Source organism: Leopardus geoffroyi, chromosome A2, assembly GCF_018350155.1.
Source record: "Leopardus geoffroyi isolate Oge1 chromosome A2, O.geoffroyi_Oge1_pat1.0, whole genome shotgun sequence".
In the NCBI taxonomy this organism is placed as follows: Eukaryota; Metazoa; Chordata; class Mammalia; order Carnivora; family Felidae; genus Leopardus; species Leopardus geoffroyi.
Window position 1 is genome coordinate 145,511,514 of NC_059331.1, and position 27,775 is coordinate 145,539,288.

General features: G+C 51.5%; 1 protein-coding gene across 10 annotated transcripts; it reads left to right on the forward strand.

The window, feature by feature from the left end:
• CCDC136 (coiled-coil domain containing 136) lies at window positions 1-26,968 on the forward strand. Of its 10 annotated transcripts, XM_045495549.1 has the most exons (19): window positions 1-131; window positions 926-1,033; window positions 2,872-3,126; window positions 3,204-3,278; window positions 7,398-7,721; window positions 9,681-9,792; window positions 10,357-10,525; window positions 10,768-10,908; window positions 11,251-11,409; window positions 11,673-11,843; window positions 12,444-12,629; window positions 14,257-14,451; window positions 14,942-15,169; window positions 16,616-17,134; window positions 17,472-17,693; window positions 18,775-19,053; window positions 19,722-20,021; window positions 21,857-21,963; window positions 26,309-26,421. In XM_045495549.1, exons 1-18 carry the CDS (start codon window positions 56-58, stop codon window positions 21,956-21,958), a joined length of 3,621 nt encoding a protein of 1,206 aa, XP_045351505.1. In that variant the 5' UTR covers window positions 1-55; the 3' UTR covers window positions 21,959-21,963; window positions 26,309-26,421. The 10 variants fall into 10 exon arrangements, with proteins under 10 accessions (XP_045351505.1, XP_045351503.1, XP_045351504.1 ...); XM_045495547.1 differs by lacking the exons at window positions 21,857-21,963; window positions 26,309-26,421 and adding an exon at window positions 26,756-26,968; XM_045495548.1 differs by lacking the exon at window positions 21,857-21,963 and having other exon boundaries at window positions 26,309-26,634.
• Window positions 26,969-27,775: the final 807 nt, after the last annotated feature.

Here is a 27,775-nt window from a genome sequence, read left to right on the forward strand (position 1 = left end):
GCTGCGGCGTCTGCTCCGGGCGGCGGCGGCGCGAGCGGCGGCGGCGCGAGCGGCCATGGAGGCGGGCGCCGGGGCCGGTGCGGGCGCCGCGGGCGCCGCGGGCGCCGCGGGCTGGAGCTGCCCCGGCCCAGGTCAGAGCCGCCCCTCCCTCACCTCTCCACCGCCACTCCTTCCTCTTCTCCATCTCTCCTCCCTCCAGACCCCCTAGTCCTCCCCCCCCCTCCCTCCGCTGCTCCCACCTTTCCCTCCTGTCTTCCTCCCTCCATCCTGCCCCCCACCCGGGCCCGATCTCCATCTTTCCGGGCGGGTCTTCCCCACACCGGCCTCATCCTCCCTGGTCGTCCCTCGCCCTGAACCCTCTCCACCCCAACTGCCCAGCCCTGGGGGCCCCAGACCCTGCACCCACTCCGCCCCAAAGGCGTCTGAGCGCAGGGCGAGGGTGGGGTGGACGAGGTCCACTGAGAGAATGGAGGGGAGGGGAGCGGCTCCGGCCCAGATCCCCTTGCCCCACGCCCCCACCCCCCACCCCCCACCCCTCAGCCCCTCCCTCCCCTTCCCCGCACCACCTCACCATTTCAGCCTCTTTTTCCCAGGTTCCTGCCCTCTCTTCCATCCTTGCCGGTCTCCTCCCTGTCCCCTCTTGGCTAAAGAGGCACACACCCTTTCTGTCTGTGCAGGGAGAGGAGCCTGGAAAGGGGGTGCTGGGGGGGTTGGGCAGCGCAGGGCGGGGTCCCCGTAGGCCCAGCTCGAGGGGTGGCTGAGGGAGGGGAGTCGCAGCCTAGGCCAAGTGAGCCGAACACTTCCACCGGGATTAAGAACTCCAGGGCTCCAGAGGGCTGGAAGGCACGTCCCCATCTCTCTGCCCTGCACCCCAGTCCCAGCCCCCCCTACATTCCCACAGTACCTCCTCTCTCCCTGCTTACAGGACCCACAGTGACCACTTTAGGCTCCTATGAGGTGTCTGAGGGTTGTGAGAGGAAGAAAGGCCAACGCTGGGGGTCCCTGGAGCGGCGGGGGATGCAAGCTATGGAGGGTGAGTTTTCCCAAAAAGCGTTCTTTCTCTCGCCTCAGCCAATTTCCCTTCCCTCCTCCTCCCCCCATCTGGCCCCCAGAACTCTGAGCCAGGACAGAGCCCTTCCTCCTGCTCACCTGAGCCCCCTCTACCCTTCAGGGCTGAGTTTGACCCCTCCTGGGGTCAGGCTTTGAGGGGAGGCTCTGGGTGCATTCCCTTTGGGGCCCTAATCACGGGCTAACCAGGTTGTTTCCTCCCGGGGGTGGGGGATGGGGGAGCTGCCAGACAGAGAAAGAGGCCTCGTTGGGCAGCTTTGAAGTAGCCTTTCAGCAGGGGGTTTGTTCTCACTGCCACCCGACCCAGATCCCAAGCTGTCTCCTATTTTTGAAAAGCAAGGAAGTGAGCCTGTGAAGTCAGCATTGTCTTTCTGGTGCCATCACCACTCACTTTGAATGTCAGCCTGTGGCTTTGGTTCTCTAGCATCCCTTACCGCCTGCAAGAATTGCCTGGAAGGGGGCAGGTGAGAAGGCCAACCTCCCAACACTCACATATCACCACTGCACCCATGTGACTTGGCAGTTCCAGGCCCCTGGAAGGATGCTGTTCCATTTTCCAGGACTTCTTGTGAAGTGTCCCCAGGCCCCTACGCACACTGTGTGGGCAACCCTGCTCCCCTAAAGGTGACAGATGATGCAAGGGGTTCCAGATGAACCTTAGGCTGCTGTTGTAAGAAAGGCCAGGGATTCAGAATTTTAAAACAAAGCAAATAATCAGAATCCAGACAAAATGTTGCTATTTCAAGGAACTGCATTGCAGCAAAAGAGGGGGTACTCGCCAACCAGAGGCTGTGGACCAGTACACCCCAGTTTCTTGGCTCATTAAAATGGCAGGCTTTCTTTTCCACACAAGTCCAACCTCAGACTTCCCCTGAAAACTGCCCTATGGTCAGCAGGGGAGGAGGGCACTTAGCACCTGGGGAGGGGGGAGGCCTCCTGACACTCAGCAGAGATAAGGAAGGTGGACCTTGCGGAAACTTTCAAAAAGGCTTTATGACAGAATACGTTTGAAAGGGCCCCGGGGTTTGTCCAGTAAAACATTTAGAATCATTTCATGCAGATGTTTTCTTTCTCTGCCTACTGAGAGCAACACTTTCTTACTATGGAAAGGCTAATTTCTCCCAAGCCACCTGGATACTTTTTTAACCGGACAAACCCCCCAAACTGTAACTCTTGCCCCATGTGGCCTAAAGACACACCCAGTGTCTGAATCTTTTCTTCTTCTTTTTTAAAATGTTTATTTATTTATTTTTGAGAGGCGGCGGGGGGGGGGGGGGATGGGGAGGAGGGGCAGAGAGAGAGGGAGGCAGAGAATCCTAAGCAGGTTCCGTGCTGTCAGCACAGAGCCCAGTGCGGAGCTCCAACGCACGAGTTGTGAGATCATGACCTGAGCCAAAACCAAGGGCTGGATGCTTAACCCCCTGAGCCACCCAGGCGCCCTGAATCCTTTCTTGAGTACTTGTCCCACAGAGGCCACCAGGTCTGGAAGAAGCAGGTGTCCTTGTACAAGCTCACATGGCTGCCAGCACCCAGCTGCTCAGTTTGCCCAAGGACAGTAATAGGAGGCCACCTGGTACGATATTGGTCCCGAAAGGGCCTGGGAGGGAGATGAGCTACCTCCAAATTTGACCCTTGCACCTGAGGACTCATCACGAGTGCAGGTCGAGCCCAGGAGCTCCTTGGGGGACAGCAGGTGGCACTATGATACCATCGCTGCCCTGGGACAATGAGCTTGAGAGCCTTCAAAAGACTCTGGAAAGGAAGCTGACTCTGACCCCCTGGTGGGATGGGTTTCTCTCCTAGGGGAAGTGTTGCTCCCAGCTCTCTATGAGGAGGAAGAGGAAGAGGAAGAGGAGGAAGAAGGGGTGGAAGAAGAGGAAGAGCAGGCGCAGAAAGGTGGCAGTGCGGGCTCCTTGTCTGCCAGCAAGCACCGGGGACTGAGCCTCACAGAGACGGAGCTGGAGGAGCTGAGGGCTCAGGTGCTCCAGCTGGTGGCAGAGCTGGAGGAGACCCGGGAACTGGCAGGGCAGCACGAGGATGACTCCCTGGAGCTGCAGGGTGAGTGTCCGGGATGGGGCCGGAGGGCCTGGGCTCGCTGGATCCCAGGATCACGTCTGCTCCCCCTCTCCCTGCAGGGCTCCTGGAGGATGAACGGCTGGCCAGTGCCCAGCAGGCAGAGGTGTTCACCAAGCAGATCCAGCAGCTCCAAGGTAATTCCCAGCACTTGGACTGGAGGGCAGGCGGCCATCCACCTGAGCGGTTGGCTGAAGCATAGCAGACAAATATAAACTAATTCAGTACTCCTTCCTCATTTCCCCTTACTATGCTCACCTTTTCCTCCTCTCTCTCCATTCTTTTCTTTACCTAATTGATGTTCTTTGCATCTCTGCCCGGCTCTGCTGCCCTTCTCCGCCCTTTCTTGCCCTCCCACTTCACATCTTCTCTCTCTGGCTAACACTCTCCCTTTTCTCTCCTCCAGACTCCTCCCATCACACCTGTATCCCTTTTTCTTTGCTCTCCAGGTCTGGGGGTAGGTAATCAGGGCTGAATTCCAAACCAGACTGCTTTTCCCTGTCCCTCCAGGGACACCATGGGAAGCGCGGTGAGCCAATGAGAAGTGACTGGAAGGGACGCTGCATCTTTTAAGGGAAGCAGATGAGAAGGTTTCTCTTGCTTCCCAGGACCAGAGCTTGGGGCCCTAAATCCCTTTCTTCTAACGCCCACATCGCTTTGTCCCTGGGAAGCAGCAAGGCAGGTGTCCCACATTCCACTGCGCCACCAAATAAAGAAGGAGCTTTTGTTACTTCTGTGGGCTTCCAGAAGGTTTAGGGGAGCTGCCCTAGAAAACAGCAGGGACTCTCCAGGGAGAACTGAAATCAAACCAAAAGAAAAATATAAATGGAGAAAAAAGGAAGGCCCGAAAGCAGGCCTGAAGAGCAGCAAGCAAAGGTGGAGGAAGGGGAGGAAAAGAGAAGGGAAAGATACAAGCCAAGGTAGATGCAGGGAAGTGGACAATGAATGGGGAGAAGGTAAAGGAGAGAAATGGCAGGAGATGTGTTGCACGGGGAAAAGCATGTGAACATTGGTCTCAGAAAACCTAGGTTCTTGGGTCCAGTTCTGCCATGTAACAAGCTTTGGGATCTTTGGCAAATCACATTTATCTTTCTGAGACTCGGTTCCTTATCAGTAAAATGAGGCTATTTTATCTGTTTATCATTCATTTATTGAGTGCCTATATACTTGGAGGGCAAGCTATGGACAAGACAGACCAGATCCCTGCCCTAATGAAGAGTGCATTCTAATGGGGGAGAAGGAGAAAATAAATAATATAAGTTCAGGTAGCAATAAATGCTAGGAAGATAATATAACAATATGATATAGAGGGGCAGCTGGGTGGCTCAGTCAGTTGTGTCCAACTCTCTTGATTTCTGCTCAGGTCATGGTCTCATGGTTTGCCTCAGTTCGATCCCCCCATTGGGCTCCATGCTGGTGGCACAGAGCCTGCTTGGGATTCTCTCTCTCCATCTCTCTGCCCTTCCTCCGATTGCGCTCTCTCTCTCTCTCTCTCTCTCTCAAAATAAATAAAAACAAACAAACAAAAAAGTTAAAAACAATATGATATAGAGAGATGGGGTGAGTCGGGAATTTATTCTATTTTACTTTATTATTTTTTATTTGAGAGAGAAAGAAAGAGAGAATGCAAGCAGGCGAGAGGGGCGGAGGGAGAGAGAGAGAGAATCTTAAGCTACCTGATCAGTGTGGAGCCCGACGAGGGGCTCAATCACACGACCCGGGGATCATGACCTGAGAAGAGTAGGGTGCTCAACCAACTGAGCTACCCAGGCACCCTGGGGGATTGATTTTTGATAGGGCAGTTAGAAAAGGCCTCTTTGAGAAGATGACATTTGAGCTATGACCCAAATAATGAGAAAGATCTGAGGGAAGAGCATACCAGGCAGAAGGAATAGCAACTGCAAAAGCTCAAGGGTAGGAATGAGCTTCATGTGTTTGAAGGACAGAACAAAAGTCACTATGGCTGAAGCCGACTGCATGTGGAGGACCCTGGTAAGAGACAGTTCTGAGAGGCAGGCTGAGGCCAGATTACAAAGGGCCTTGGAGTCCATCTGAGAGGTTTGGCTTTCATTCTAAGTACTATATAGTAAAAAGACATGACAGAGTCTTATATTGAAGGTGGAGCCCTCAGGACTTCTGATGAATTGAATGGGGTAGGGCATGGGGATGGGGTTGGGAATCGGAGAGACACAAAAGATGACTTTGCCTTAAGAAACTGGTTGGACAGTGCTATCATTTATTGGGGTGGGGAAGACTTGGCAAAGAACAAGTTTGAGGGCTAGGGGAAACATTTAAGACATGTTTTTGTGTGTTGAGTTTGAAATGGCTATTGATATCTAAATAAATATGTTAAGAAGGCATTTGGATATATGAATCTAGAGCCAGGAGGGAAATCAAGGCTGGAGATATAAATTTGGGAGTCATTAGCGTATATATGGCATTTGAGTCCCTGAGAGATCACTATGACGTCATATGGAGAGATATAGAAAGAAGAGGAAAAGGCCCAGTCCCAGGGATAGTCCAGTATTTAAAGGTCCAGTAGAGGAGATATGAACAAAAATGACTGAGGTAGGAGGAACTACAGAAGCGTTTCATGTCCTGGACACCAAGAGCAGAAAGTGCTTCAAAGAGATAATAATTAACTGTGTCAAAAGTTGCTAAATCAAATAAGATGGCCATTGGATTTGGCAAGATGGAGGGCTCTGAGATATTTCAGTGAGGACTGAGCCTGATTGGATTGGGATTAAAGAGGAAAGGGGAGGTGAAGTAGAGACGGAGAGTGTGGATAGTTACAGTGGTCATGCTCTGAAGAGAAGCAGAGAAATAAGGGAAGAGGAAATGAAGTCAAGGGAGAGTTTGGTTTGTTTGTTTGACATAGGACCCACTACACTAGATTATGTTTGCATCATGAAGGAAACGATCCAGTAGAGCAGAGAAAGGCCTTTGCTTGGAGAAGGGACCTACTTCCTTGCAAATAGGGAAGTCAGTAGAGATGCAGGTAGGCAACTACTTGGGGAAACGAGTTCTATAGCGACTCCTCACTCATTAGGGTGTTGCCAACTGGGCAATGGATCACGCGCCAGCAAGCTAGGGGCTACGGGTCTGAAGAAGACGCTCAACTCCCCGCCCCCCCGCGGCAGGAAATAAAGGCCGTCCTTGCGCACGCGCGCTGCCCGTTTCCGCCGAGAGGGGGCGCGCGCGGCCTCAGAGGTAGCTGGTATCGAGAGGCGGTTCCGGCCGCCACAGCCCCGCGGGGGCCGGGACCGGCCTGCGGCGGGAGGCCCCCCAGAGAGACCTCTTGCGGGGGAGCCGACAAGATGGAGGCCATAACCAGTGAGTAGGAACCCACTTTTTTGCCCCGCAGCCCGGTTCCCAGGCTCTCGGCTTCGCCCCGAAGGTCCCACGCCCCCTGGCAACGGGCACTACCTCTCCGGAAATCGGAAATCGGGTTTGGCCCTTCCAACTCCCAGCCAGGGTCCGCCCCGCCCAGCTTTTGGATAAGCTCCTCCCCCTCGGGCCTGCAAACCCTGGCCCTCCACTGGGGTGGACAGGCCCTGTCCCTTTATGCTCCAAATTGCGAGCTTTCGTGGCTGAGGGAGACCTTTCTCCATTCTCCAGTGGATCTGGGAAAGTGGTTTTTTTTGTTGTTTGTTTGTTCGTTTTAGGACCAGACCCCAGAGGGGAACCTAAGGGAAATTTGAACCCTAACATCAAGGATGTAGTGGGAACTGAAGGTCATAGCCATATTTGGTTATCATGTGATAAGCCTGCGTTTTAATTTCAGCTGTGAACTCTGTACATTATTTGGGGGCCAGTACTTCCCACAGGCAGTTCATGCGAGCTCGGAGGCTCTGTAATGTCTAAGGTTCCAGACTGAATAGGTGAGAATAGTCTGTGTACATTTTTTTAGACAGGGAATTTTTGGAAAGACGAGGTGCAACAGTAAAATACTGTCAATTAGTTTTGGTCTTCAATGTAGACGCACCTAATACTTTTTGTTTGCAGTAGCCTAAGGCGTTGCTTTGGTGCCAGGCCTCAAAATCTCCCTTTCTACTGCACCTTACTTACTACATTCATTCTTCTTAGGTATTCCCTTTATTCCATATCAGATGAAGCTATACTTCTCTAATGTGCTAGAGAGTAGGTTGAAAGTAGTTTCCAGATAATAAATAAGTCTGCCTTTAACTTTCTGCCTCTAGAACATGATAGATGAGTTTGCTTCTCCTCTTGACCATCCCAACCTTTGGACTTTGCAGGTGAGCTGCGGTCTCTACGAGAGGAGATTTCTCTGTTAGAGCGTGAGAAAGAAAGTGAACTTAAGGAAATAGAACAGGAGTTGCACATAGCCCAGGCTGAGATCCGGAATCTGCGGCAAGCAGCAGAGGATTCTGCGACTGAACACGAGAGTGACATAGCATCCCTGCAGGAGGATCTCTGCCGGATGCAGAATGAACTCGATGACATGGAGCGCATTCGGGGAGAGTATGAAATGGAGATCACCTCCCTCCGTGCAGAAATGGAAATGAAGAGCTCTGAACCATCCAATAGTTTAAGTGTCTCAGATTTCTCTGAAATGCAAGGTATGAGAGGCCAAACCCTCTTCCTGGTCTGTCAGTAAAGTCAAGCAGAGAGAGTTATATGCAAGAAGATGGTGGAAGGTAGTCTTAGATCATGAATTGGGAACCTCTAGAAAAAACCTCCAGGTTGAATTTAAGGGAGAAAGGGAGAACTATAAGGGAGAAAAACTTACCCAGATGTCACACAACCAGTCAGTGGTAGTATAAGAAATAGAACTATGGAGATGTACCCTGAGAATTCTTCTTCAGAGAGACATTGGACGTTTGTTGATTTGACTGTGGGAAGGCCCTTTCTGAGAAAGTTTCCAGTTCCAGGATGGGAGGATGAGGGGCCTGTCATCTTGGGAAACTTCTTGCTGCTCTGGCATCATGATGATCGCCTGGACTGCTTTATGGGGGGCCTCCAGTCCTGCTCCCAGGTCCTAGGTTGCTAATTTTAGGCTCTTTTAGCCCTGTCCAATGTAGAAGCTTTAGGGGACAACAAATCAGAGCACAAGACAGCTGGAGAGGAAAAGAGGTTATTTCCAGTAATACATGAGGTACTAAAAAGCTTAGAGCTCTGCTTTCAGACAATGAGTCTCCCAGCTAGTTGCTAGGATTCATGACATCAGAGAGTTTGCCTTTATTCTGAGGCTAGATTTATGATCTGGGTATAATGGGAGGCCCTGTATTAGGCCAGGTCAAGCAGAGGCAATCAGCAAGGAATCAAAGAACTGCAAATTTTCCCAGCTGTAACAAGCTTCTCAGAAGAGCCTTTGGACTGGTGGTGCCAGGAGAGGGCGGCCAGCACAGTGGGAAAGCTTGGGTCAAAGTTAAACAGAGCTGAATTCAGAATCACAGTTCTGCTAATTAGCGGGATGAACTTGGCTTGGTTATTACCTCTCTGAACCCTAGTTTCTGTGTCTATAAAAATGTTGGGTAATAAAACTTTACAGCCATAGGGGATCCTGGCACAGGGAAAGGACCTTAGAACAAATGGAGAGAAATCTGTTGATGCCTTAGTTGTGACACATGTGCTGTGGTAAGATGTTAACGTTAGGGGAAATGAGGTGAGAACTCTCCCAGGGAATTTCGCACTATCTTTGCAATTTTTCTGTAAATCTAAAGCTATTGTAAAATTAAAAGTTTATTTAGGGGTGCCTGGGCGGCTCAGTTGGCTAGGCGTCCAACTTCGACTGAGGTCGTGGTCTCAGTTTGTGAGTTCAAGTCCCGCATTGGGCTCTGTGCTGACAGCTCAACGCTTGGGGCCTGCTTTGGATTTTGTGTCTCCCTCTCTCTCTGCTCCTCCCCCACTCACGCTCAGACTCTCTCTCTCTCTCAAAAAAAAGACATTAAAAAAAAGTTAAATTTTTTTAATTCAAAAAATTAAAAAAAAAATAATAATAATTACTTCTCTTAGAATACCAACTCCCCCGATATTTAAAGAATATTAACTTGCTCTATTAGAACACAGGCCTATCTTACCTATGTAAGATTCAACACCCTGAAATTCACTTCTAATGTCCCCTCTTTGTTCCAATCAAAACTACTTAGAATACTGCAGATTACCACAGAAGGAAGGAAACTAATCTTTAATACAAGGCAACCACGTGCTAGGCATTAGACTTGATGGTTTCAGCCTCAGATTCAGTTACTGTATGAGTACTTCAACATACAAGGCATTTCATTTAATCCCAAAAATAGCACTATAAGGTTTCCTTTCTCTTTTTTTAAAGTTTTTTTTTGAGAGTGTGCACGTGCGCATGAAAACACACACACACACACACACACACACGTACGTGGGGGAGGGGCAGCGAGAGGGAGAGAGAGAATCCCAGGCAGGCTCTACACTGTGCAGAGCCCAATGCGGGGCTTCTGTCTTTAGAAAAAGAGAAGCTGTCAGATTTTGAGGCAGGAAAATTGGGGGCTGATCATCTGCGCTTTCCCCCTAGGATCTCACATCTCTCCATTTGTCTTCTGCAGAAGAGTTGCAGCAACTGCGGGAACGCTACCGCTTCCTGAACGAGGAGTACCGGGCCCTGCAGGAGAGCAACAGCAGCCTCACGGGGCAGCTCGCTGATCTGGAGAGTGAGAGGTACAGCCAGCAGGCTGCTGGGGCTCCGTAGGACCCTGCTTTGGGCTTTTGCCTGCATAGAGTCAGTGAAGGCAGATGCCAGGCTAATGAATGTCCCTCTGTTCCTAGAGAGCTGGTCCTTTCCATGGTGTCCAAAGGGTATGGATGCTGCCTAGAGGCAGGCATGGGGATCCAACTGTCTCAGCACTCAAGTCCTAAAATTGAGTTTTCTTTCATTCTGGGAATTGGGGTCTGGTTTGCTTTCCCTGGAGTAGATCAGAAATGATTCCTTTGTGGTCTGCGTCTAATGGTGTAGGGCCTCCAGATTGGAGCTGGCCTGACACGAGGCCCGGCCTTGAGCCCGACTGGACTAGAACTCTTAGGTCTCCCAGAGCCAAACATGCCTTGATTGAGGTGCTAGGACTTTTTCTTCACCTGCTCAGCACGTTCATTTGGGAGATAAATCACAAGAGAAGGCTCTTACCATCTTTTGCCTAAAATAAAGACATCAGGACCGAGCACACCCGGCAGGTGATGCCAGACAGAACACTTTCCCAAACATGGCTCTGGGGTTCTGGATTACAGGACACGAAGAGCAACAGAAAAGTGGCTGGAGTCCCAAATGGTAAAGAATACGATGTCAGCAGAGTCTCAGACTTCAGAAATGGATTTTCTAGAACCTGACCCTGAAACCCAGTTGTTGCGACAACAGCTTCTGGGAGCTGAAGAGCAGATGCATGACATGCAGAACAAGGTAGGGGGACAGGCGCCTTCCTGCCTCTTTTACCCTCTCCTGGCCTGTGGCAGAGACCTCTCCTTAGGCATAGGGCTGACAAAGGAGGCATGTGCTATGGCAGGTGGTGGCGCTCTGGCGTCTCGCTGGCTTGCCTGATGTAAATATTTCAGTGGAAAGAATGCCATATTCTTCTAAGCCTCTTCTTAGAGTGCCTGTGGAACCTATACTCAATCAGCCCTTCCGTTCCATGTCCTGCCCAGTGTAAGGAATTGTGTTGTGAGTTGCAAGAACTACAGCATCATCGCCGGACCAGTGAGGAGGAGCAGAAGCGGCTGCAGAGGGAGCTCAAGTGTGCACAGAATGAGGTGCTTCGGTTTCAGACTTCCCACAATGCCGCCCAGGTAAACATGGCTGGGGGAAGGGCATTTGGGGAGGGCAGAAGGGCCTACGTGGAGTTGCTGCATCAGGGAAGGATGAACGCAGAGCACGGCTGTACTCTGCTGCCTCTTGCCCTGCGATCAAGGGTACAGTCTCCTGGAGACCAGTTGGAGAAGTCACGTAGCATTGGCATCGCATTACAGAAATGGCAGTCATTGCTGGGTGTCTGCCTCAGAGAAGAAACCAAACCATAGACCCGTGGGAGCTCGGCAAGGTGTCTGCGTCTGGAAAGGAACCAAACTGGTCTGTAGAGGGGTCTGCTGTTTCTTGAGAGTAACTGTGCTACCCACATCCTCCCACCACAGAACGAGGAGCTGAAGACCAGACTCTGTGCCCTTCAGCAAAAGTATGATGCGAGCCAGGACGAGCAGAACGAGCTCTTGAAGGCACAGCTACAGCTTCAGACTGAGCTCCGGCAGCTCAAAGTCATGAAATCCACAGCCGTAGAAAGCCCGAGTGAGAAGGTAACAACAAAAGGAGGTGAGGGGCGACTTAGGTGCTAAGAGGTTTTGGGGCAGGTGGACCAGAGCAGAGAGTCATGGTAAGTGCCGCTGCCACCTGTGCGGCACCAGTGACCCTGCGGCCGCCCTTGAGTACTCCGTTAGATGAGAGGACAGCAGGGGGCGGGGACAAGTCGGGGCTTAGACCGTCTGCACTGAGAGGGACTCGGGGAGAACGGGCGGGTTGAGGATCCCAGGGGTACTGCCCAAAGCCCCCTCCCCCGCAGGAGTTAATGTGCCGGCTACAGAAGCTGCAGCTCCAGTACCAGCATATCACGTGCGAGAAGGATAAGCTGCTGGACGTGCAGCGACAACTGTGTGGGGACCTGCGGTACCATGAGGCGGAGGTGCAGCACCTCAAGGACGTCGTGGCCTCCTTCCAGGAGAGCAGTGAGAAGGTAAAAGAAACTCCAGGTGAGGGAGAATGTAGCCAGGTGGAGTCTTCTGTGAGAACGATACTACCGAGGAGGAGGGGGCATGGTAGGAGTTCTGTGGTACAGCCATTGGCGCGGTTGAGGTGGGGGGGGGGAAGAGGTGCTTAGTAGAAAGGTGATCTCAGAAGGTCATGGTGCTTTCAGCTTCCTTTTTTTTTTTTCTTTTAAAGTTTATTTTGAGAGAGAGAGAGAGAGCGCGACTGGGGGAGGGGCAGAGAGCGAGGGAGAGATGAGAGACCTGTGAGCTCATGACCTGAGCCTAAATCAAGGGTCGGACGTTTAACCGACTCAGCCAGCCAGGTGCCCCAGCTTCCTTTGTTTTTAAATCAGAAAATCAGCCTATAAAAAGGAAGCCCTCTTTCTTTCCCCACCTCCCCCAAAAGGAAGCCCTAGAAGGTCTCTGTGTGGAGCCCATTAGGGTCTGGTCCATCTTGGGTAGCACCCATTGGGATGAAATTGGGACCGGAAGGGACCGGGTAGGATCCCTTCGTCCCTGTCTGAGAGGAGAGAGTGCAGCTGCAGGGGCTTCTGGGATGATGGCGGGGCCTGCCTCCCCTACCCCAGAACGCAGAGATGCACACCCAGCTTCAGGAGATGAAGCGGCTGTACCAGTCCAGCAAGGAGGAGCTGGAGCGGCAGAAGCACATGTATGATCAGCTCGAGCAGGACTTCCTGCTCTGCCAGCAGGAGCTGAAGGAGCTCAAGACCACCAAGCCCATCCCAGAAGACAAGGGGAAATGTGCTAATAAGGTAATTGTGATTAAGAGAGGTGAGCTCTCCTGGGTACTTCCTCTGGAGAAAGGAGGTATAAGAGCAAAAGTGAAGTCATCCAACCAAGGGGCTTGCTGAGCTCCCGGTCCAGTCACAGCTGAGCATGCAAGGCAGGAAACAGAGGCAGAGTCTCATGCTGGTCACTTTTAAACAGTTTGCCTTGATCTTGACTTTGAGTCCAAGCCACAGCTTAGTAGGAGCAGTATAGCTGGATCCGGTCTGAACACCTGAAGGTTTTGCACTTGATTCCATGTGTGTAGACATTTACACCTTGTTCTTCAAACTGTAGTGATATATTATCATTTGTGGAGAAGAACATACACAAAAGTCCCTACACACAACTTTTATCACCGGACCTGGAAAGGGAAGGTCCAGTTTTCTCAGGCAGATGGCAGGTGTTCTTGTCAGATGACACGGTCTTGTGCCCCGAGTGCTGATTGGGTATTAGAAGGACCTAGGTTCTCCCAGGGTTTATGCTGTGACTTCAGAATAGTGAAGTTCTCTAAGCTTGAGTTTTACTCTCTTTAAATTGAACAGAATACTGCTCTTTTCTCACCTCCTTTAGTAATAAATCATGGTAGTGATAAATAAGGCCTTCTTTACTCATTTTTTCTTTTTCCATAGTGTGTAAAATGCGGGTCATTCTCAGTTACCCTGTGTTGAGCACTTTCAGCTCCTGATCACTGATAGGAAATGGAAGGTGTTAAAACGTGATGGAGAAAAGGCACAAGATTCTCCAAAGCTGGTGGAGCAGGTCACCTTGTGCCTGATGACTCGGTGGCTCTTTCCTCTGCCAGCAGCAGGCCGTGTCCCCAGAGAAAGGCCTCAGAAGACACAGAATGGGGAGGCTATGTGGGCCGCTCCAACAGTCTTTCTGCGCCCAGGCACACATTTCGTTCTTCCGCTCCTACTCAGTCTAGAGGCCCAGCTTGTCCACGACTTGCTCATCCCCTCCTCTCCTAGTAGAAGAGACTGTGGGGAGGGAGGAGCACGCTGACACAGAGGCAGCTTTTCCGCTTGTCCTGAAACAGCAATGAGATGAGTGTGGTATTAGAAGGTTTGGGTTTTTGGAATCATGGGATAATTTAGTCTTCTCAACCCAAATTCAGCAGTCGCTCGTATTTTTCTAAAGATTTAAAAAGCTGATTATGAAAACAGAATGGGGACAGATAGGGTGAAGTTTTTATTGGTAAGAAGTATAATTAGGTGTAAAACCAACCGGGGATAGTGACAGTGACGGGAACTAGAACTCCCAGCAGGGCGGGAGAACAGTGTGCACCGAAGGGAAGGGCCAAAGGAAAGGAAGGTGGGGACATGGGAGGGGAGGGGCGGCGATAACCCTCCCCTCACAGGGCTCTCGGGGACCGGGAGACAGAATTTACAGCACAGCCAAACGCTTCTGAGTGGCCCGCTGGGGCTTCCCGTTCGGTGTCTAAACCCGTATGCGTGCCACGTGGCTTGGGACGGTCAGTCCAAGGGGACCGCATGGGGAGGGAGCCCCTGGCGAGCCACAAGAGGCAGGAGAGCACGGAAGGGCTCTGCTAGGCACAGTGCCGAGAAATACGTCCGTCCGAGTAACCGTCGTCCGCACCCGCCCCACCCACAGTGTGACACAGTGCTGTCCAGACTGACAGAATTGCAGGAACAGTACAAGGCCAGCCAGAAGGAGTTGGGGCAGCTGCAGATGGAGCAGTGCGAGCTCCTGGAGGATCAGAGGAGGATGCAGGAGGAGCAGGGCCGGCTGCAAGAAGAGCTGCACAGGCTCCCGCTCCCGTTCCCCAGAGCTGGTCTCTTCCGTAAGGTAACCCCAGCCAGGGGACGGCTGCTGACTATGGAGAGGCTGCTTTGAGAAGCTTCCCAGGTGCGACTGTACTTGGGAAAAAGAACAGGGTGGGGACTGAACCTTTTCTGAATCAGCCACTCCTTACTTGGTCACCGATCTCTTCGAGCCAGAAAGTCCACTCTAGCCGATTAGGGTTTTAAAGCTTAAAATACGCGTGGTATCCTGAAACCTGTCCAGCTTTCTATTTAGAGTTTTAGTCCACCTGGAGAAAACTTACTCCGAGTGCGCTCTGTAAACTGCAGAATACCTGCAGACTTGTGAGATCGTGACTAGTCGGCCAGCAGGTCTCCGTAGAGAAACCACTCCCCCACCCTGACCCCGTCCCAGATGGCCGTTAAGAGACCACTCAGAGACTCCCAAGGGCGGGGTCCCCAGCAGGAAGGAGGCATGGGTCTTCCCATGTGGCCCCCACAGTTCCTGCCCGCTTCCTTCCCACTCCACCTCACAGAGTCAGGAGCTGCTGACAAAGTTACAAGACCTGTGTGAACTACAGCTGCTCTACCAAGGCATGCAGGAAGAGCAGAAAAAACTGGTACAGAATCAAGAATGTGTGCTCAGAGAACAGTCAGACCTGCACGAAGAGCTACATCTTTTCAAAGAGGCTCGTTTCCAGGAAGTCTTCAAGAATCCCGATGATTCCAAATTGTCTAAGTCCTCCAAGTGTGGTCCTAACAAGGTAACCAGAACAAGAGGCAGGGGGACAGTTCTGGGGACGATAGCATGGTAGGGAAGAGGGTTCCGTGGAAGGGTCAGAGTTAGGAAGGCCTGTCTGGCCAGAAGTAAGAATGAGACTGAGGCTCTGTCCTTCTTCAGCCATGACCACCCACGGGCTCATTAAGATGTGGCTTTAGCTACGGCCTGAGGACCTCAATCAGATACGTGCCTAATCGAAGCACTGTCAACACTGAGAACCAGGTGACCTGGGAATCTAAGCGTCTGATAATCTGATGCGGCCCCTCCAACATACCATTTTCCAGATTTATAATATCAGCTTAGTATTTGTCTGGATTCTTTGAGACTGACTCTAAGCATGTCGTCCTTTTTTTATAAGCCGGCTGATAATTGACCAGTGCCACTTTTCAGTGACCAAAACCTATGTTGGTATTCTGCATGAGACAGATCTGGGGCCATTCATTCCCAAGGGAAGAATTCCTAGCGTGTGGCATTCTTGCTACTGACCACACTGTCTTCATGAAAACTTTGGTAGCAATAAGAGCCACGTCAAGGGGGGTTGGACCAAAGAATCCATGCATCTCAAGCACCAGGAAGGGGTCACGCCTCTGAGGTCATGCTGGTGGAGAGTTCCACATAAGTCCGTTCAGGATTATGGGATGCATTTGGTCTGAGGTCTCAGGGTGGGCAAGGAAGAGCAGGGGGACAGTTTCAATCTAGGCTAGATCTATTCATTCAAATATTAGCCTGGATAGGGAGAACAAGGGAATTGCAGAAGTCCAAGCTGAGATTTGGTCAGATTCAAGGGGCATCAGATTTCAGCCTGGGTAACACAGAGACCAGGAACCAGGTATAAAATATTTCCTTAACTGATCAGATCTCATCCTGGGCATCAGCAGCCAAGAAGCCAGGCCCAGAGGGCCTGGGAAACTTGCCCAGAGGCCAGATTCAGAATTGGGGCAGGAGGTACAGGGCCTTGTAGTGAGACCTTAATTCCAGGTCCCCATCTGCTGAGGGAGGAATTCTTTGTGGGCTCAATTCAAGGCCAGGGCTGATTTTAGACTTGGGGGCAGGGGAGGGGACTGAGCCCCAAGATCAGGATAATGGGTATATCCTGACTGAGAAGAGGGGAGGGTAGGGAGCCAGAGTGTTCCTGCTACCCACTCAGCCCTGCTGCCAGGAGAGTTTCTAAACCAGAGTTTAGAAACCAGCAGAAACAGGAGCCCAGAAATCACAGAGTAGCCGCCCTGGGGGGATTTCCCCCCAGTGAGCAAGAAACCGACACATGCCAGTAGCTGGGGGCTGTTGAAGACCTAGGCTGTGGTGACTGGAGTGTGGGTGTGCAGGCCTCTGAAGTGTGCTGTCAGATGTCTGCCCCAGGAGGGGCGCAGCTAGAAGCGTGGCAGTGTCTGGAGTAATGATAATGTCTCCCCCCGCCCACTCCTGGCAGTCCAAGATGATCATCGCCCAGATACAGGCTCTGCAGGGGCTGTACGAGAGCACTCAGACCGAGCAGGAGCTACTGCAGCAGGAGCAGGGCAGGCTCCTCGAGGAGCGGAAGAGGCTGCAGGCCGACTTGCAGCTCTGCCTGGAAGAGATGCAGCTGCTCCAAGTCCAGTCCCCTTCCGTAAACAGGAGCCTTGAGTCCTACCAGAAGACCTACGGCGGCATGGCCGCCAGCACCGAGTACGATCGTAAGAGCTACGGTAGCAGCGTTGATGACAGCGAGAGCTATCTCAAGAGTTACGGTAGCACCCAGGCCAGTGATGAGAGCTTTCTCAAGAGCTACGACAGCAGCGCCAGTACCCACAAGACCTGTGATAGGAATTACAGCAGCAGCAGCAGCAGCAGCAGCAGCAGCAGCGTCACCTATAAGAAGAGTTACGGTAGCAGCAGTAGCTCTGACACCTGTTACAAGAGTTACATCAGCAGCATTGAGGATGAACCTGCTGAGCCTGAAGATGTCGAGGTAAAAGTAGCCAGATGAGAGGCCTCACAGGGACAGAAGGCTCTTGTCCTATTCAGAGAGAAGTCCATCAGGGAAAGGTGCAAGAAGTGAGGTGGGCAGTGGGGTCGGAGGTGAGCTGGGTAACTCACTGGAAATGAATGAGGCGCTCCATGTGTCTGATATGGAGATGCTGCCATCACAGTGCTGCTGCTTCGTGGGAAGAAGTACAGAATTCGCCCCAGGGCAGTTTCAGATCCTTGTGGCCATTATTCTGTACCCACGAAAAGGCCTAGCAAAGAGAGCGGGCGGAGGGCAGGTGCTTCTCAGGGTGCAGACGTTACTCCCCCACCCTCCGCAGCACTGTGAGGACATGGTGGCCAAGGTGTTGATCAAGCTGCAGGGAGTGCAGGCCATGTACCAGCTCAGCCAGGAGGAACACGACCAGCTGCAAGAGCGAATGAAAAAGCTGCTGGAACGGCAGAAGGAGCTGAAGGAAGAGCTGGACGCCTGTGAAAAGGAATTCAAGGAGTGCCTGGAAAGCCGCGAGAAGCCTGTTGCCTCCTCAAATGACGGGAACGAGGTAACGGCTGTCTGGGAGGCAAGGTTTCTTCTGGGAGCCCCTAGAGCCAGAGGAGGTCCTGGGTCCTGGCCATTTTGGAGAGGCTGAGGAAAGAGGGCCAGGAGCTCACTGCTTGCTCTTGCTCCCGGGAACGGAGCAGGGGCTGAATCCCAGGAGGCTGGGCAGTCTGCTGCGTCACTGGCGGACATTCCTCAGGTGCTCGCTGTCCTGAGATTTACTCACCAGGACTCTCAGAATAACTTTTCTCTTTTTCCTTTTACTACTCTTCTCCTTTGCCGTGTCCCAGAGCACTTCTATAGAGTTGTATTTTCTTTCACCTTGAGTTATTTTTGGGTGTATTGGTCTTGTGTCTTCAACTAGACTGTGAGCACCTCAAGGGCAGAGCCTTGCCTCCTCTTGGATCTCTTATAATGCCAAGAAAGGTGCCCTGCATCCATGAGGAATGGGACAGAAGGCATCATTTCTGCCCTAGAGCAGTCCACAGTCCAGCAGGGCTCACTGTATATGCGTGGGAGAGTCTAGAGAGCAATCAGCATGTGGGCCTAGGTTGCTTAGTATCGCTACCTACCAAGGAGCCTGTGATGCCAGAAGTCGGGAAAGACGAAACCAGAGGTTAGGGAGCAGGGTTAGAATGTGCCTCTGTTTCCAGGGCGAGGCACTGGAGCCCAGGTACACTCTCTGGAGTGGACAAGAACACGGTGTCTTAGGCACTTGTACCTATTCGAGAACTTGCTTGGGTGAAGCAGGTGTCTGTAATAAAGTCGTGGGGTTCAGAAGGGGTAGCCCTCTAGCTATTCCCCGGAGAGGCCACAGTAAAAACATAATTTAAATCCTCCTTTTTTGAAGATGTTAGAGGTAAATCAGCAGGGGCCTCAGGTTAGAGAGAAACTATTTGCAGAACCGCTTTAGAGGCCCGCCTTCCGCAGGTTGATGTTCCCTTTCTCGCCTACTTCCCCCCCCCCCTCCCCGAGGGCCTCAGCAGGGGAATGTTGGGGCAGGATGGGGGCCGAGGTTGCCTGTGAAGATAACAAGCTGGCCGAGGGGGTGGTGCTGGGGGTGACTGGCGCTCCACCACCAACAGATCAAAGAGCTGCAGGCCAAGCTGCGGGAGCTGCAGCTGCAGTATCAGGCCAGCATGGACGAGCAGGGGCGGCTTCTGGCCGTGCAGGAGCAGCTGGAGGGACAGCTGCAGTGCTGCCAGGAGGAGCTGCGCCAGCTCAAGGAGAGGTCCTCTGTCGCCACAGAAACTAAGGGGAAAAACGGCAATAAGAATATGAACAAAAATGCCAACGGGGTTCAAAATAAAAAGGTGACCAAACCAAGCCTGGACGGCTCTGAGTACAACTGTGAGGACAAGAAGGTGAGTGATAACCCTAGTGCCCAGATAAGCAGAAAGGCAGGGGAGACCTTGGGAAGAAAAATCATCTGCACCACCGTTTCGACCAGGTGAGGTATTTGTAGAGAAGCTGCTGGTCTCTCTGACGTGTTAAGAGTAGTTCCGTCTTGGTAACAGTTGGGTCTTTCACCCTTTTCCGGTGAAATTTTTTAAGGGAAGTGGAATACAGACCCCTTCGACCTGGAGGCACAGCCCCCAAGGCCCATCGCCCCTGGGTTGGACGACTGCTCCAACGAGCTCAGCCCAATCTTCTGGGGCCCCTTTTCTTCCTGGGTTATGTGCCCAACAGAGGGACCAAATGGATGAAGAGAGAGGAATTTATTCAGAGCAGATGGAGATAAGTGAGAGAGGATTGGGTAAAAGGAGTCACAGTTGCCCTGCGGGGGTAGGAAGTAGCAGTTGAGGGACAGAGCTCAAGAATGTAGCTGTGGTAGCTGTCTGAGATGGCCGATGGCCAGTGGCTGCCCTCCACACTGTGCGCAGGGAGAGACCCGGTACCAGAACGTGGGGCTGCTCACGCACCGTGACATACTGGGAAGCAGGGTGCTCTTGAGATAGTCCAGCTTTGTCGTGAAGGGAGTCATCTTCACAGGTAACCGCAGCCCCCATCCTGCCCTGCCTCCACCCTGCAGAGTCTGGAGGTGGTGCTCTACTACAAGGCCAACTACACGGATTTATATGATCTAACAAAAGAGGAAATGGAGGAGGGAAAGAAGGAAACCAAAGAGGAAACGAAGCAGGAGTCCTGGGAGGAAGTAGCTTCCCAGGCATCAGACCCTGCAGAGGTGAAGTCCACGGAAGATAAAGAGGGGGCTTATGAAGAGTCCCAAGAGCAGGGGGGCAAGGAAGAAGACAACAAAGATGGGAGTGACGACGCTTACCCTGAAGCTTCAGAGGAAAACAGCCCCCTCAAGCTTTCTGAAAACAAAAAGGTAACCGCAGTCCAAGACTGGATCAGGTGGGAAGTGGGCTGTCGGGCTCAGGTGCCCGAGGATGGACTCCTGCAGGAGGAGAAGCCGGCAAGCCCTGAGGCGTGGCGCTCAGGGACAGTGGAGATGAGCCGGGAGTGGCGGAGGCGGTCTCTCCGTGGGAGATGGCAGGCTTAGACCGATCTGCTGTGGACCTGGGTCTCAAAGATCCCTTTTTTGGAAACCAGGGTGGGCTCATTGCAGTCTGACCTTTCATCTATGTGGTAGCGCTTGTTCCGTACATCAGGAGGGTTCTTCACCCTTCATCTAGCGCTGCGCTGAGAACGCGGATGGTGTGAGATCTAAAGGCTGTTTGTCAGCCTGGGCAAGTCGCTCTGTCCTGCTTCCCCAGGGTGCCCTATGAAGCTGACCTCTGTTGTTGCCGTTAGGGATGTGGGGAGGCTGGTGTTGCTTGCGGGCTCCGTATATCACAGGGGCATGAGGTGGGGAGCTGGGGGTGGTCAGAAGTAGAATATTTCAGTCCGTACAGCAGGGGCGTTGACCAGTCTGAGGAAGGGCAGCCAGAGCCCTAACCAAATTAGTTGCTCGATCTTGAGAGGTTGGGATGGGAGTTTCCTGGGTGATTTACCAATTGTACAAAAGTGTTTCTGTGTTTTAACTACTGGTACATCTGTACAGGAATGTACCAGCTGAATTCCTGCCCTGGTTGAGGTTAACTGGGGGCTCTGATTCCTTGAAGAGTGAGTACTTCCTGAATAAGTCCTTGGTTTGCACTACAGGCTCTTTCCATCTCTCTAAACACAGGGGAAGAAAATAAGTCTCTTGTGGTGGGACATCCCAGTCAGCTCTAAGGCTACCTGGAATTTTCTGGTAGCTCAGCAGTTGTCAGCACTGGCTCACAACCCAGCGTGCAGCTCTCTGTTGACCTTGTGTCAGAGAACCATTACTTAGGATGTAAAAAGTAGGAGCAGCCGCATCCTCTTCCCCAGTGTTCTGTTTCTTTGAATTCATCGTATTCCACCACACGATGGGTCAGAACCTCCTAGATTTCCTTGTCTTGGGTGCCACATCTCTAAATGTCAAAATGGATTCTTGTACTTTGAAGTCGAGCACATTCCTCGTTGGCTACATATGGAGGTGTCCCTTTGCCTCATAGGTCCTGCATCTTTTGCAGGCAGATCTGATGGCATGCGTGATACTACCTGCAAATTCACTTTCTCTCTGGAAGACTGTTGCACTCAAAGAACTAGCACTTCTCCACCGTTAGCCTGGTTTAGTGCATTTTGTCTCACAACAACGGCATTAGACTCCTAGGGGGTCACAGGGATCAGAGCCCAGAACACCGAGACTCGGTGGAGAGCAGCCAGAACATGTGGCCTCACAAAGGGACAGGTGGCCTGGCAGGAGACTGGCTCTTCCCTGAGTGACCTAGAAGTGTGCATCCTCCTCATCTGGAGAGCCCAGCTTTACCCTCGGAGCTTCACTTTTCCAGAGTTACTGACCTGCAAGAAAGGTCTAGTGCAGATAACCCCTGCTTGACAAGATGTGAGAGGGGTATGACAAGCCAGGAAATGACCCACCACCTGATTCAGACCTAAGCAGCTGCTTAACCCGTTCAGGTTTGCATCTTCCGCAGGCCGCCAGTGGGAAGAACCAGGCCCGGGCGCAGAGAGGAGATGCGGCTGCCCTCGCTACCTGTTTAACCTCTTGATCTCTTTCTCTTTTCCCTTTGTTTTCTCATCCTCATTATCCATTGGATTCATATGTTTATGTCTTTTTATACCACCCCTCATCTCCTGGCCTCTCCTCGTGCTTCCTTCTCATTTGATATGTCGCAGCCATCCCCTGCCCCCGAGCCCCCCATCTTCTCCTTGCCTCTCGTAGGCCTGGTGGTCATATCGGCTTTGCTCTGGTGCTGGTGGGCCGAGACGTCGTCCTAACGCAGGTACTGGTATCGAGTCCTCTCCTTCTGAGGGGTAGAGGGGGGGTGCAGGTTGCCCTGGCCTCTCCTCTTTCCTTTTTCTCTCGCTTGCTTGCTTCTTGCTTTAGTCCTCTGACAACAGATTACTCAGGACTGAGTTTTCGCCCTGGCTTCTCCTTGGGCTACTGCAAAGCCCGTAGCATCCCTGAGCACGTCTTCCTAACACACAGCGAGCGGGAATGCAGATCGCTGATACGGCTTGAGTTTCTGTTTTCTGGCTGGGAAAACTCTGGATGATCCCAGCACTGTTGCCACTTTGAGAAATGCCTGACCACTTCTGATGAGCTGATGTCTGTCTGCAAGGCTGACCTGGGTGCTCTTTGTCTTTGTATAGCCCCAGAGCCAAGCTCTCGACTGCTGTCGCCACCCAGGATGGCAAAATAAGGAATCGCTGCCTCCCCCATTGAGTGAGAGAGGAGTTCTGGAGAGCTGTGACCAACCCCAACCCTAATCCTAAACCCCCTCTCAGGGGCATTTGGAGGAGGGCAGCCTCAATTTGTCCTTCAAACATGGTGAAAGTAGAACAGAACCCCCCGCCATATTATGCGCTTTCTACTGAGAAGTTCTCTGCTTTGGGACTTCTGGTCTTCAGAAAAATCAGAACAAGAATGCCAGGAAATGTTTTATAGTTCTCTCTGTATCCATTTTGGGGGCCAGATTCTATTGTAATTGGCTTCCCCAGCCAGGCTTTTTGGAGAGAAAGTGGTACTGGTGAAAAGAATGAGGTGCGAGGATTCTCAGGGCACCAAGGCTGACATATTCTGGGCACCTTCCACTTGGCTGCGGTCCATGTAATCTGGTCTGTCAACAGGATACCAAATTTAGGAGGCAGACTGTGGTCTTGGGGCCCAAGGTAGAGCCCTAGGGTTCCACCTGTCTTCAGAACCCATCAGTTGTTCTCTCCTGGTCTGTTCTGGCTCCTTTCTCCTGCTCCCCCCCACCTCCACCACACCTCCCCTTCCCTTCTCACCCCTGCAAATGGAGTGGAGCTGGCTTAATGCACAGGTTAGGGTGGCAGCTGAAGCTTTTGTTGGTAGCACTTTCCTCCTTCCTTTTCCCCTCAGATTTTCCCCTCTTTTTCCTTTCTCCTTCCTCGTCTTTAAGGCACTCCAGTTTTTAACTCCTTTAGTGACAGGGTCTCTCCCTGTACCTGTTCTCCCTCTGTCCACATCCAGATTTCTCAGTCCCTAGGGGAGGAGACCCAAAGCACTCAGCCGTAACCTTTCTCCACCTCAGCCAGGCCCAAGCAGAGTGAGAGGAAGGAAGTCCAGGGTCAGGGTGCTCTGGGGAGCCTGGCTGTGCCTCACTCTGCAGCTCCCCGTCCAGGAGCTGAGTGTAGTACTGTAGGAGCGTGGCCGACAGGTGGTCAGGGAACCTGGCCAAGTCTGTCCCTGCCTCTTCCCGCCTAGTCCCAGTAGGCAAAATGCATAATCAGAATGTTAGTTTCTTCAAATAAAAGCAGAGGACAGTAAAATCTCTGCCTTCCTGATGTGAAGATCACCTGAGTTCATGTTTATGAAAGTGTTTTATAAATGATAAAACACCACAGAGATCATTTAAAAAGAACATACACTTAACATAATACATGCTCTGTGCCAGGCACTGTTCTAATTACCTTATGTATATTAACTCATTTAATCTTTGCAACAACCCAATGAGGCAGCTTTTACTATTTTATATGTAATAAAACTAAGGCATAGAGAGGCCAAGTAATACAGCCACCGAGCTGTGAGGTGGATTCTAAAGACTGATACTAGCAACAGATAGAATTCCAGTCCTGCTTCCCCCTTAACCATCTCTCCTCATTTTGAGCAGTTCTCCTTGGTTGCTTCCATGTAATTAGGAAGACCCCACACTTGTCTTCACACAGCTTCCAATCGCATTAGCCCTCTTGACAACTAGAATCAAACCTTGTTAACTTCCTGCATGTATTGTTTACAGAGCTCCTTTGCATGTTGCATGTGCCAAGCATCCTCCCCCCATCCTCTACCTGCATTTGGTTTTTTGGATCTGAGGCAGAACTTTTTATTCATCCCTTTTAGGTATAGTCCATTGATGTAATCTGTGAAGTTTTTTGTTTGTTTGGTTGGTTGGTTTTGAGAGAGAGAGAGAGAGAGAGAGAGAGAGAGAACATGTGAGCACATGCACAAGCAGGAAAGAGGCAGAGGGAGAGGGAGAGAGAGAATCTTAAGCAGGCTCTATGCCCAGCTCAGAACTCAATCTCACGACGTTGAGATCATGACCTGAGCCAAAATCAAGAGTCGGATGTTTAACCAACTCAGCCACCCAGGAGCCCCTGTTTTTTCTTTTTTTAATCTTGACCCTGTGGTTTCAAATTACCCATTTCCCTGCCAGCTCTACACCCTCCTCAGGGGTGACCAGCCCACCTCCATATGTTCGCACACATTAAAGTGAGGGCCGAGCCTCCGGAGTCCTGTCTTTTCCAGGCTCTCTTTTATCTAGCTCCTTGGTCACTTAACAAATGGTCACACAGCAAACTGCAAGCACCCTACTTTTATTTCCTCCTATTCTCCCCAAGATCATGGAAAATCTGTCAGATGTCTCAATAAAGTCCAAAACCATTTCTTTGATCTGTCAACTTAGTAACCCAGGCTGAAAGGAAAGCCTGACGTGACTTACCAGCCCTCCACTCAGCCAGTCTGGAACTTGCCTCTGACTGCTATAAAGGGTACCAGTTCACATTTATGGGTCCAGCTCCATAAATGTCCTCCTTCAAGAACATCAGACTGACATATGTATGTATGTATGTATGTATTTTTAATGTTTTTATTTATTTTTTGAGAGAAAGAGCATGCAAGTGGGGCAGGGGCAGAGAGAAAGAGGGACAGAGCATCTGAATCAGGCTCTGTGCTGACAGCAGAGAGCCCGATGTGGGGCTGTGAGATCATGACCTGAGCTGAAGTCAGACACTTACCTGACTGAGCCCCCCGGGCACCCCTCGACTGACGTTTTTTAGCAGTATATATTGGTACATAAGCATCTGAGCATGTACATATTTTTCCTAGCTTCCTTTCCAGTTCTTTTTTTTGTTTTGTTTTAATTTTTTTTTATGTTTATTTGTTTTTGAGAGAGAGAGAGCAAGCAAGGGAGGGCAGAGAGAGAAGGAGACATAGAATCTGAAGCAGGCTCTAGGCTCTGACCTGTGAGCACAGAACCCAACGGGGGGCTCGAACCCACGAGCTGTGAGATCATGACCTGAGCTGAAGTTGGATGCTTAACCAACTGAGCCACCCAGGCGCCCCTCCAGTTATTTTCCTACATAAATTACTCTCTGTATCTGCTTCCAGCATTGTTTGGCTTTCCATTTCATTTGTTCTGTTCTTTTTGGTAACTATTTCTACAAATGTGGGAGATCTTGCTCTTTATAGTTGACTTAAAATCCTCTTCTTAGATCCATTATTCTCTAAGCAAATGCTTTCTTAGGATCAATGGGCTATACTCTGTTCTTACCTAAAATCATCCTTCTGTTATTACACCATAGCTATGACTCCAAACCCAAATTCTGTCTTTCAGGTAATGCAGTAAGAAAAAGTAACAAAAATAGAAACTATTTCCCTAAGTATGTATTTTCTTGTCCAGAATTTCATGTTCCCTAAATGATGCTTCTTTGTTGTCCCACGAACCAGCAGGATTTGCTATGGTCAGTGGAGTCTGGAAGCCTCAGTGCACTGGCACATGCTCAGGAAGTCAGTCAACACACTGGTGACCGGGGATGTTTTCAGGACCCTGGCATTTGCCGCCCAGGGCCAGTGACTGGCTTCCTTGAGTTTTCTCAAACCAGCAGCATTCTCCACAAAAGGTCTGGGCTGCCTCGGAACCTCCTATTTGCCAGCACTCCACGGTGCGCCCTTTATTTCCCCTCAGTCTTACATTTTGACCGAGTTCATTTCTCCTGTATAAAGCCAGTGAGGCACTTCCGCTTTCCCCAGAGGGCCCAGTTTACCCTCTTTTTCTTGCCACGGCACTTGATCCTTTCTCATCGCAACCATCTGGAAGCTCTTTGAAGTCTGGCTCCTGAGCTTGCTTCTACACACACGAACGGGCGTTCTCTTCATTCCGTGGGGCCTGAATACACGGAGTCACCTCAGGTGATACACATAGCGTTGTTCCAGATACCTAGTGCTGCCGGGACTAGGACTGCATTGTCTTCAGCAGTCACCCAGGAAGTGAGAGAGACCCGGACCAGGAGGTTCCTGATGTCTCTCCAGCGCCAGTAGGCAGGGAAACCTCTGGCTTAGGGAAGGGTTCAGAAGGCTGGGCACTCACCATTTGTCTTTGGTCCCCACAGAACATGTTTGGGATGTGGAAGCCTATCGTGTTCTTGGCTATCGCGGCTGTGGCTCTGTATGTGTTACCCAACATGCGACCGCAGGAGTCAGAGTTCTGCCTCACGGAGTGATGGCAGACCTGGGCCAGCCTCGGGGGCAGATCCCCAGCGGCCGCTGCCCTCACACTGTGCCAGAGTCCCCACCCCACCCGTGTGTCCCGTGTGTCCCCATCTCCTCAGCCTCAGTCACCCAGGCTGGAAAGGTCATGGGGAGCTGCTGGCTGCCATCTCCTGCCTTGTATAAGAACCTGGGTTCCGTGTAATTAAATATCAACCTAATTACATGAGACTCTGTGGCCTTTTATTTGCGAAGCACCTCACAACACAACCAGAACAGAGCACCTGGCACCTTTAACGGGGTACCTCACATACGGATCGGGCTCCTAAATATGATTTCTCACCCTACAGGTGACCTCAGAGATGAGGGTGGCTCCTCGCGTTGCCAGCCAAATCGCAGATGCATTGGTCTGCACATACAAACCCCATCTCCAGCAGCTCATCCGAACACAGAGAAATGGAATGAGCTGGACACTGTGTGAGGGGGGGGCAAGTGACTTGCCCTTAGGTCCATGCCCACACCCATCTGCTGTGAGAAGAGTGCCCTGAGAAGATCTGCATCTGAGCCTTCGTGGCTCTGCCCTTGTGATGTCTCATGGGATTCGCTTTCAGAGAGGACTTACTGTCATGCAGAGTCTGATGGTGAACAGGTGGCACACTCAGCCTTAACTTGAAGAGTGTTTAAATGAAGGGACTCTGTACACAGGCAGAGTTAGAGAACCTGCAAGGAATAGTGAAATCCCCAGATACCAGCAACAGCGTCTCCCATCACAGACCTGAAGGAGAGGGGAGGAGGGCAGGGCTAGAGGACTGGAAAGGGGCCCCGGACCCACAGAAGGGTACGGCCCTTGTCAGAGCCTGACACCCTCTCCCCCCACCTGTCCGTTTCCTAATGGCACTTCTCATTGGCTGATCCCAGCTGCGAGCCAGAGAGCAGCGATGCCCAGGTGACACAGGTCAGTCTCCTGGAATTCAGAGCAGGGCAAAGGATGGAGAGGGGATCAGAGTGGAGATAGAATGATAAGGATAATTTATGAGCGTCCTTGGTTACCGTCGTTGCTGTGGAACCCTCTGTGATTGGTTGTTCCATATGAATGTTTCCATAGGAGAGCCCTCAAGTGCATTCATAAGCCACAGTGGACAAAATGGTGCCATGACCACTGGTTTCCCAGAACGCCTCTCTGCCTCTTTTCTACCTGATGCCAAAGGAGTTTGTTCCATTCACCCGAATGTCCGAAGTAACGTACCTATAGAGCATGTACTGTAGTGGGCACTGCTAAGCATTAAATGAATCCACTTCTTCCCCGGCCTTTTCCTAGGGGGCCTGGGGCCAGTTCTAAAATCGTGATCAGTCACCGTCAACAGGGCTGC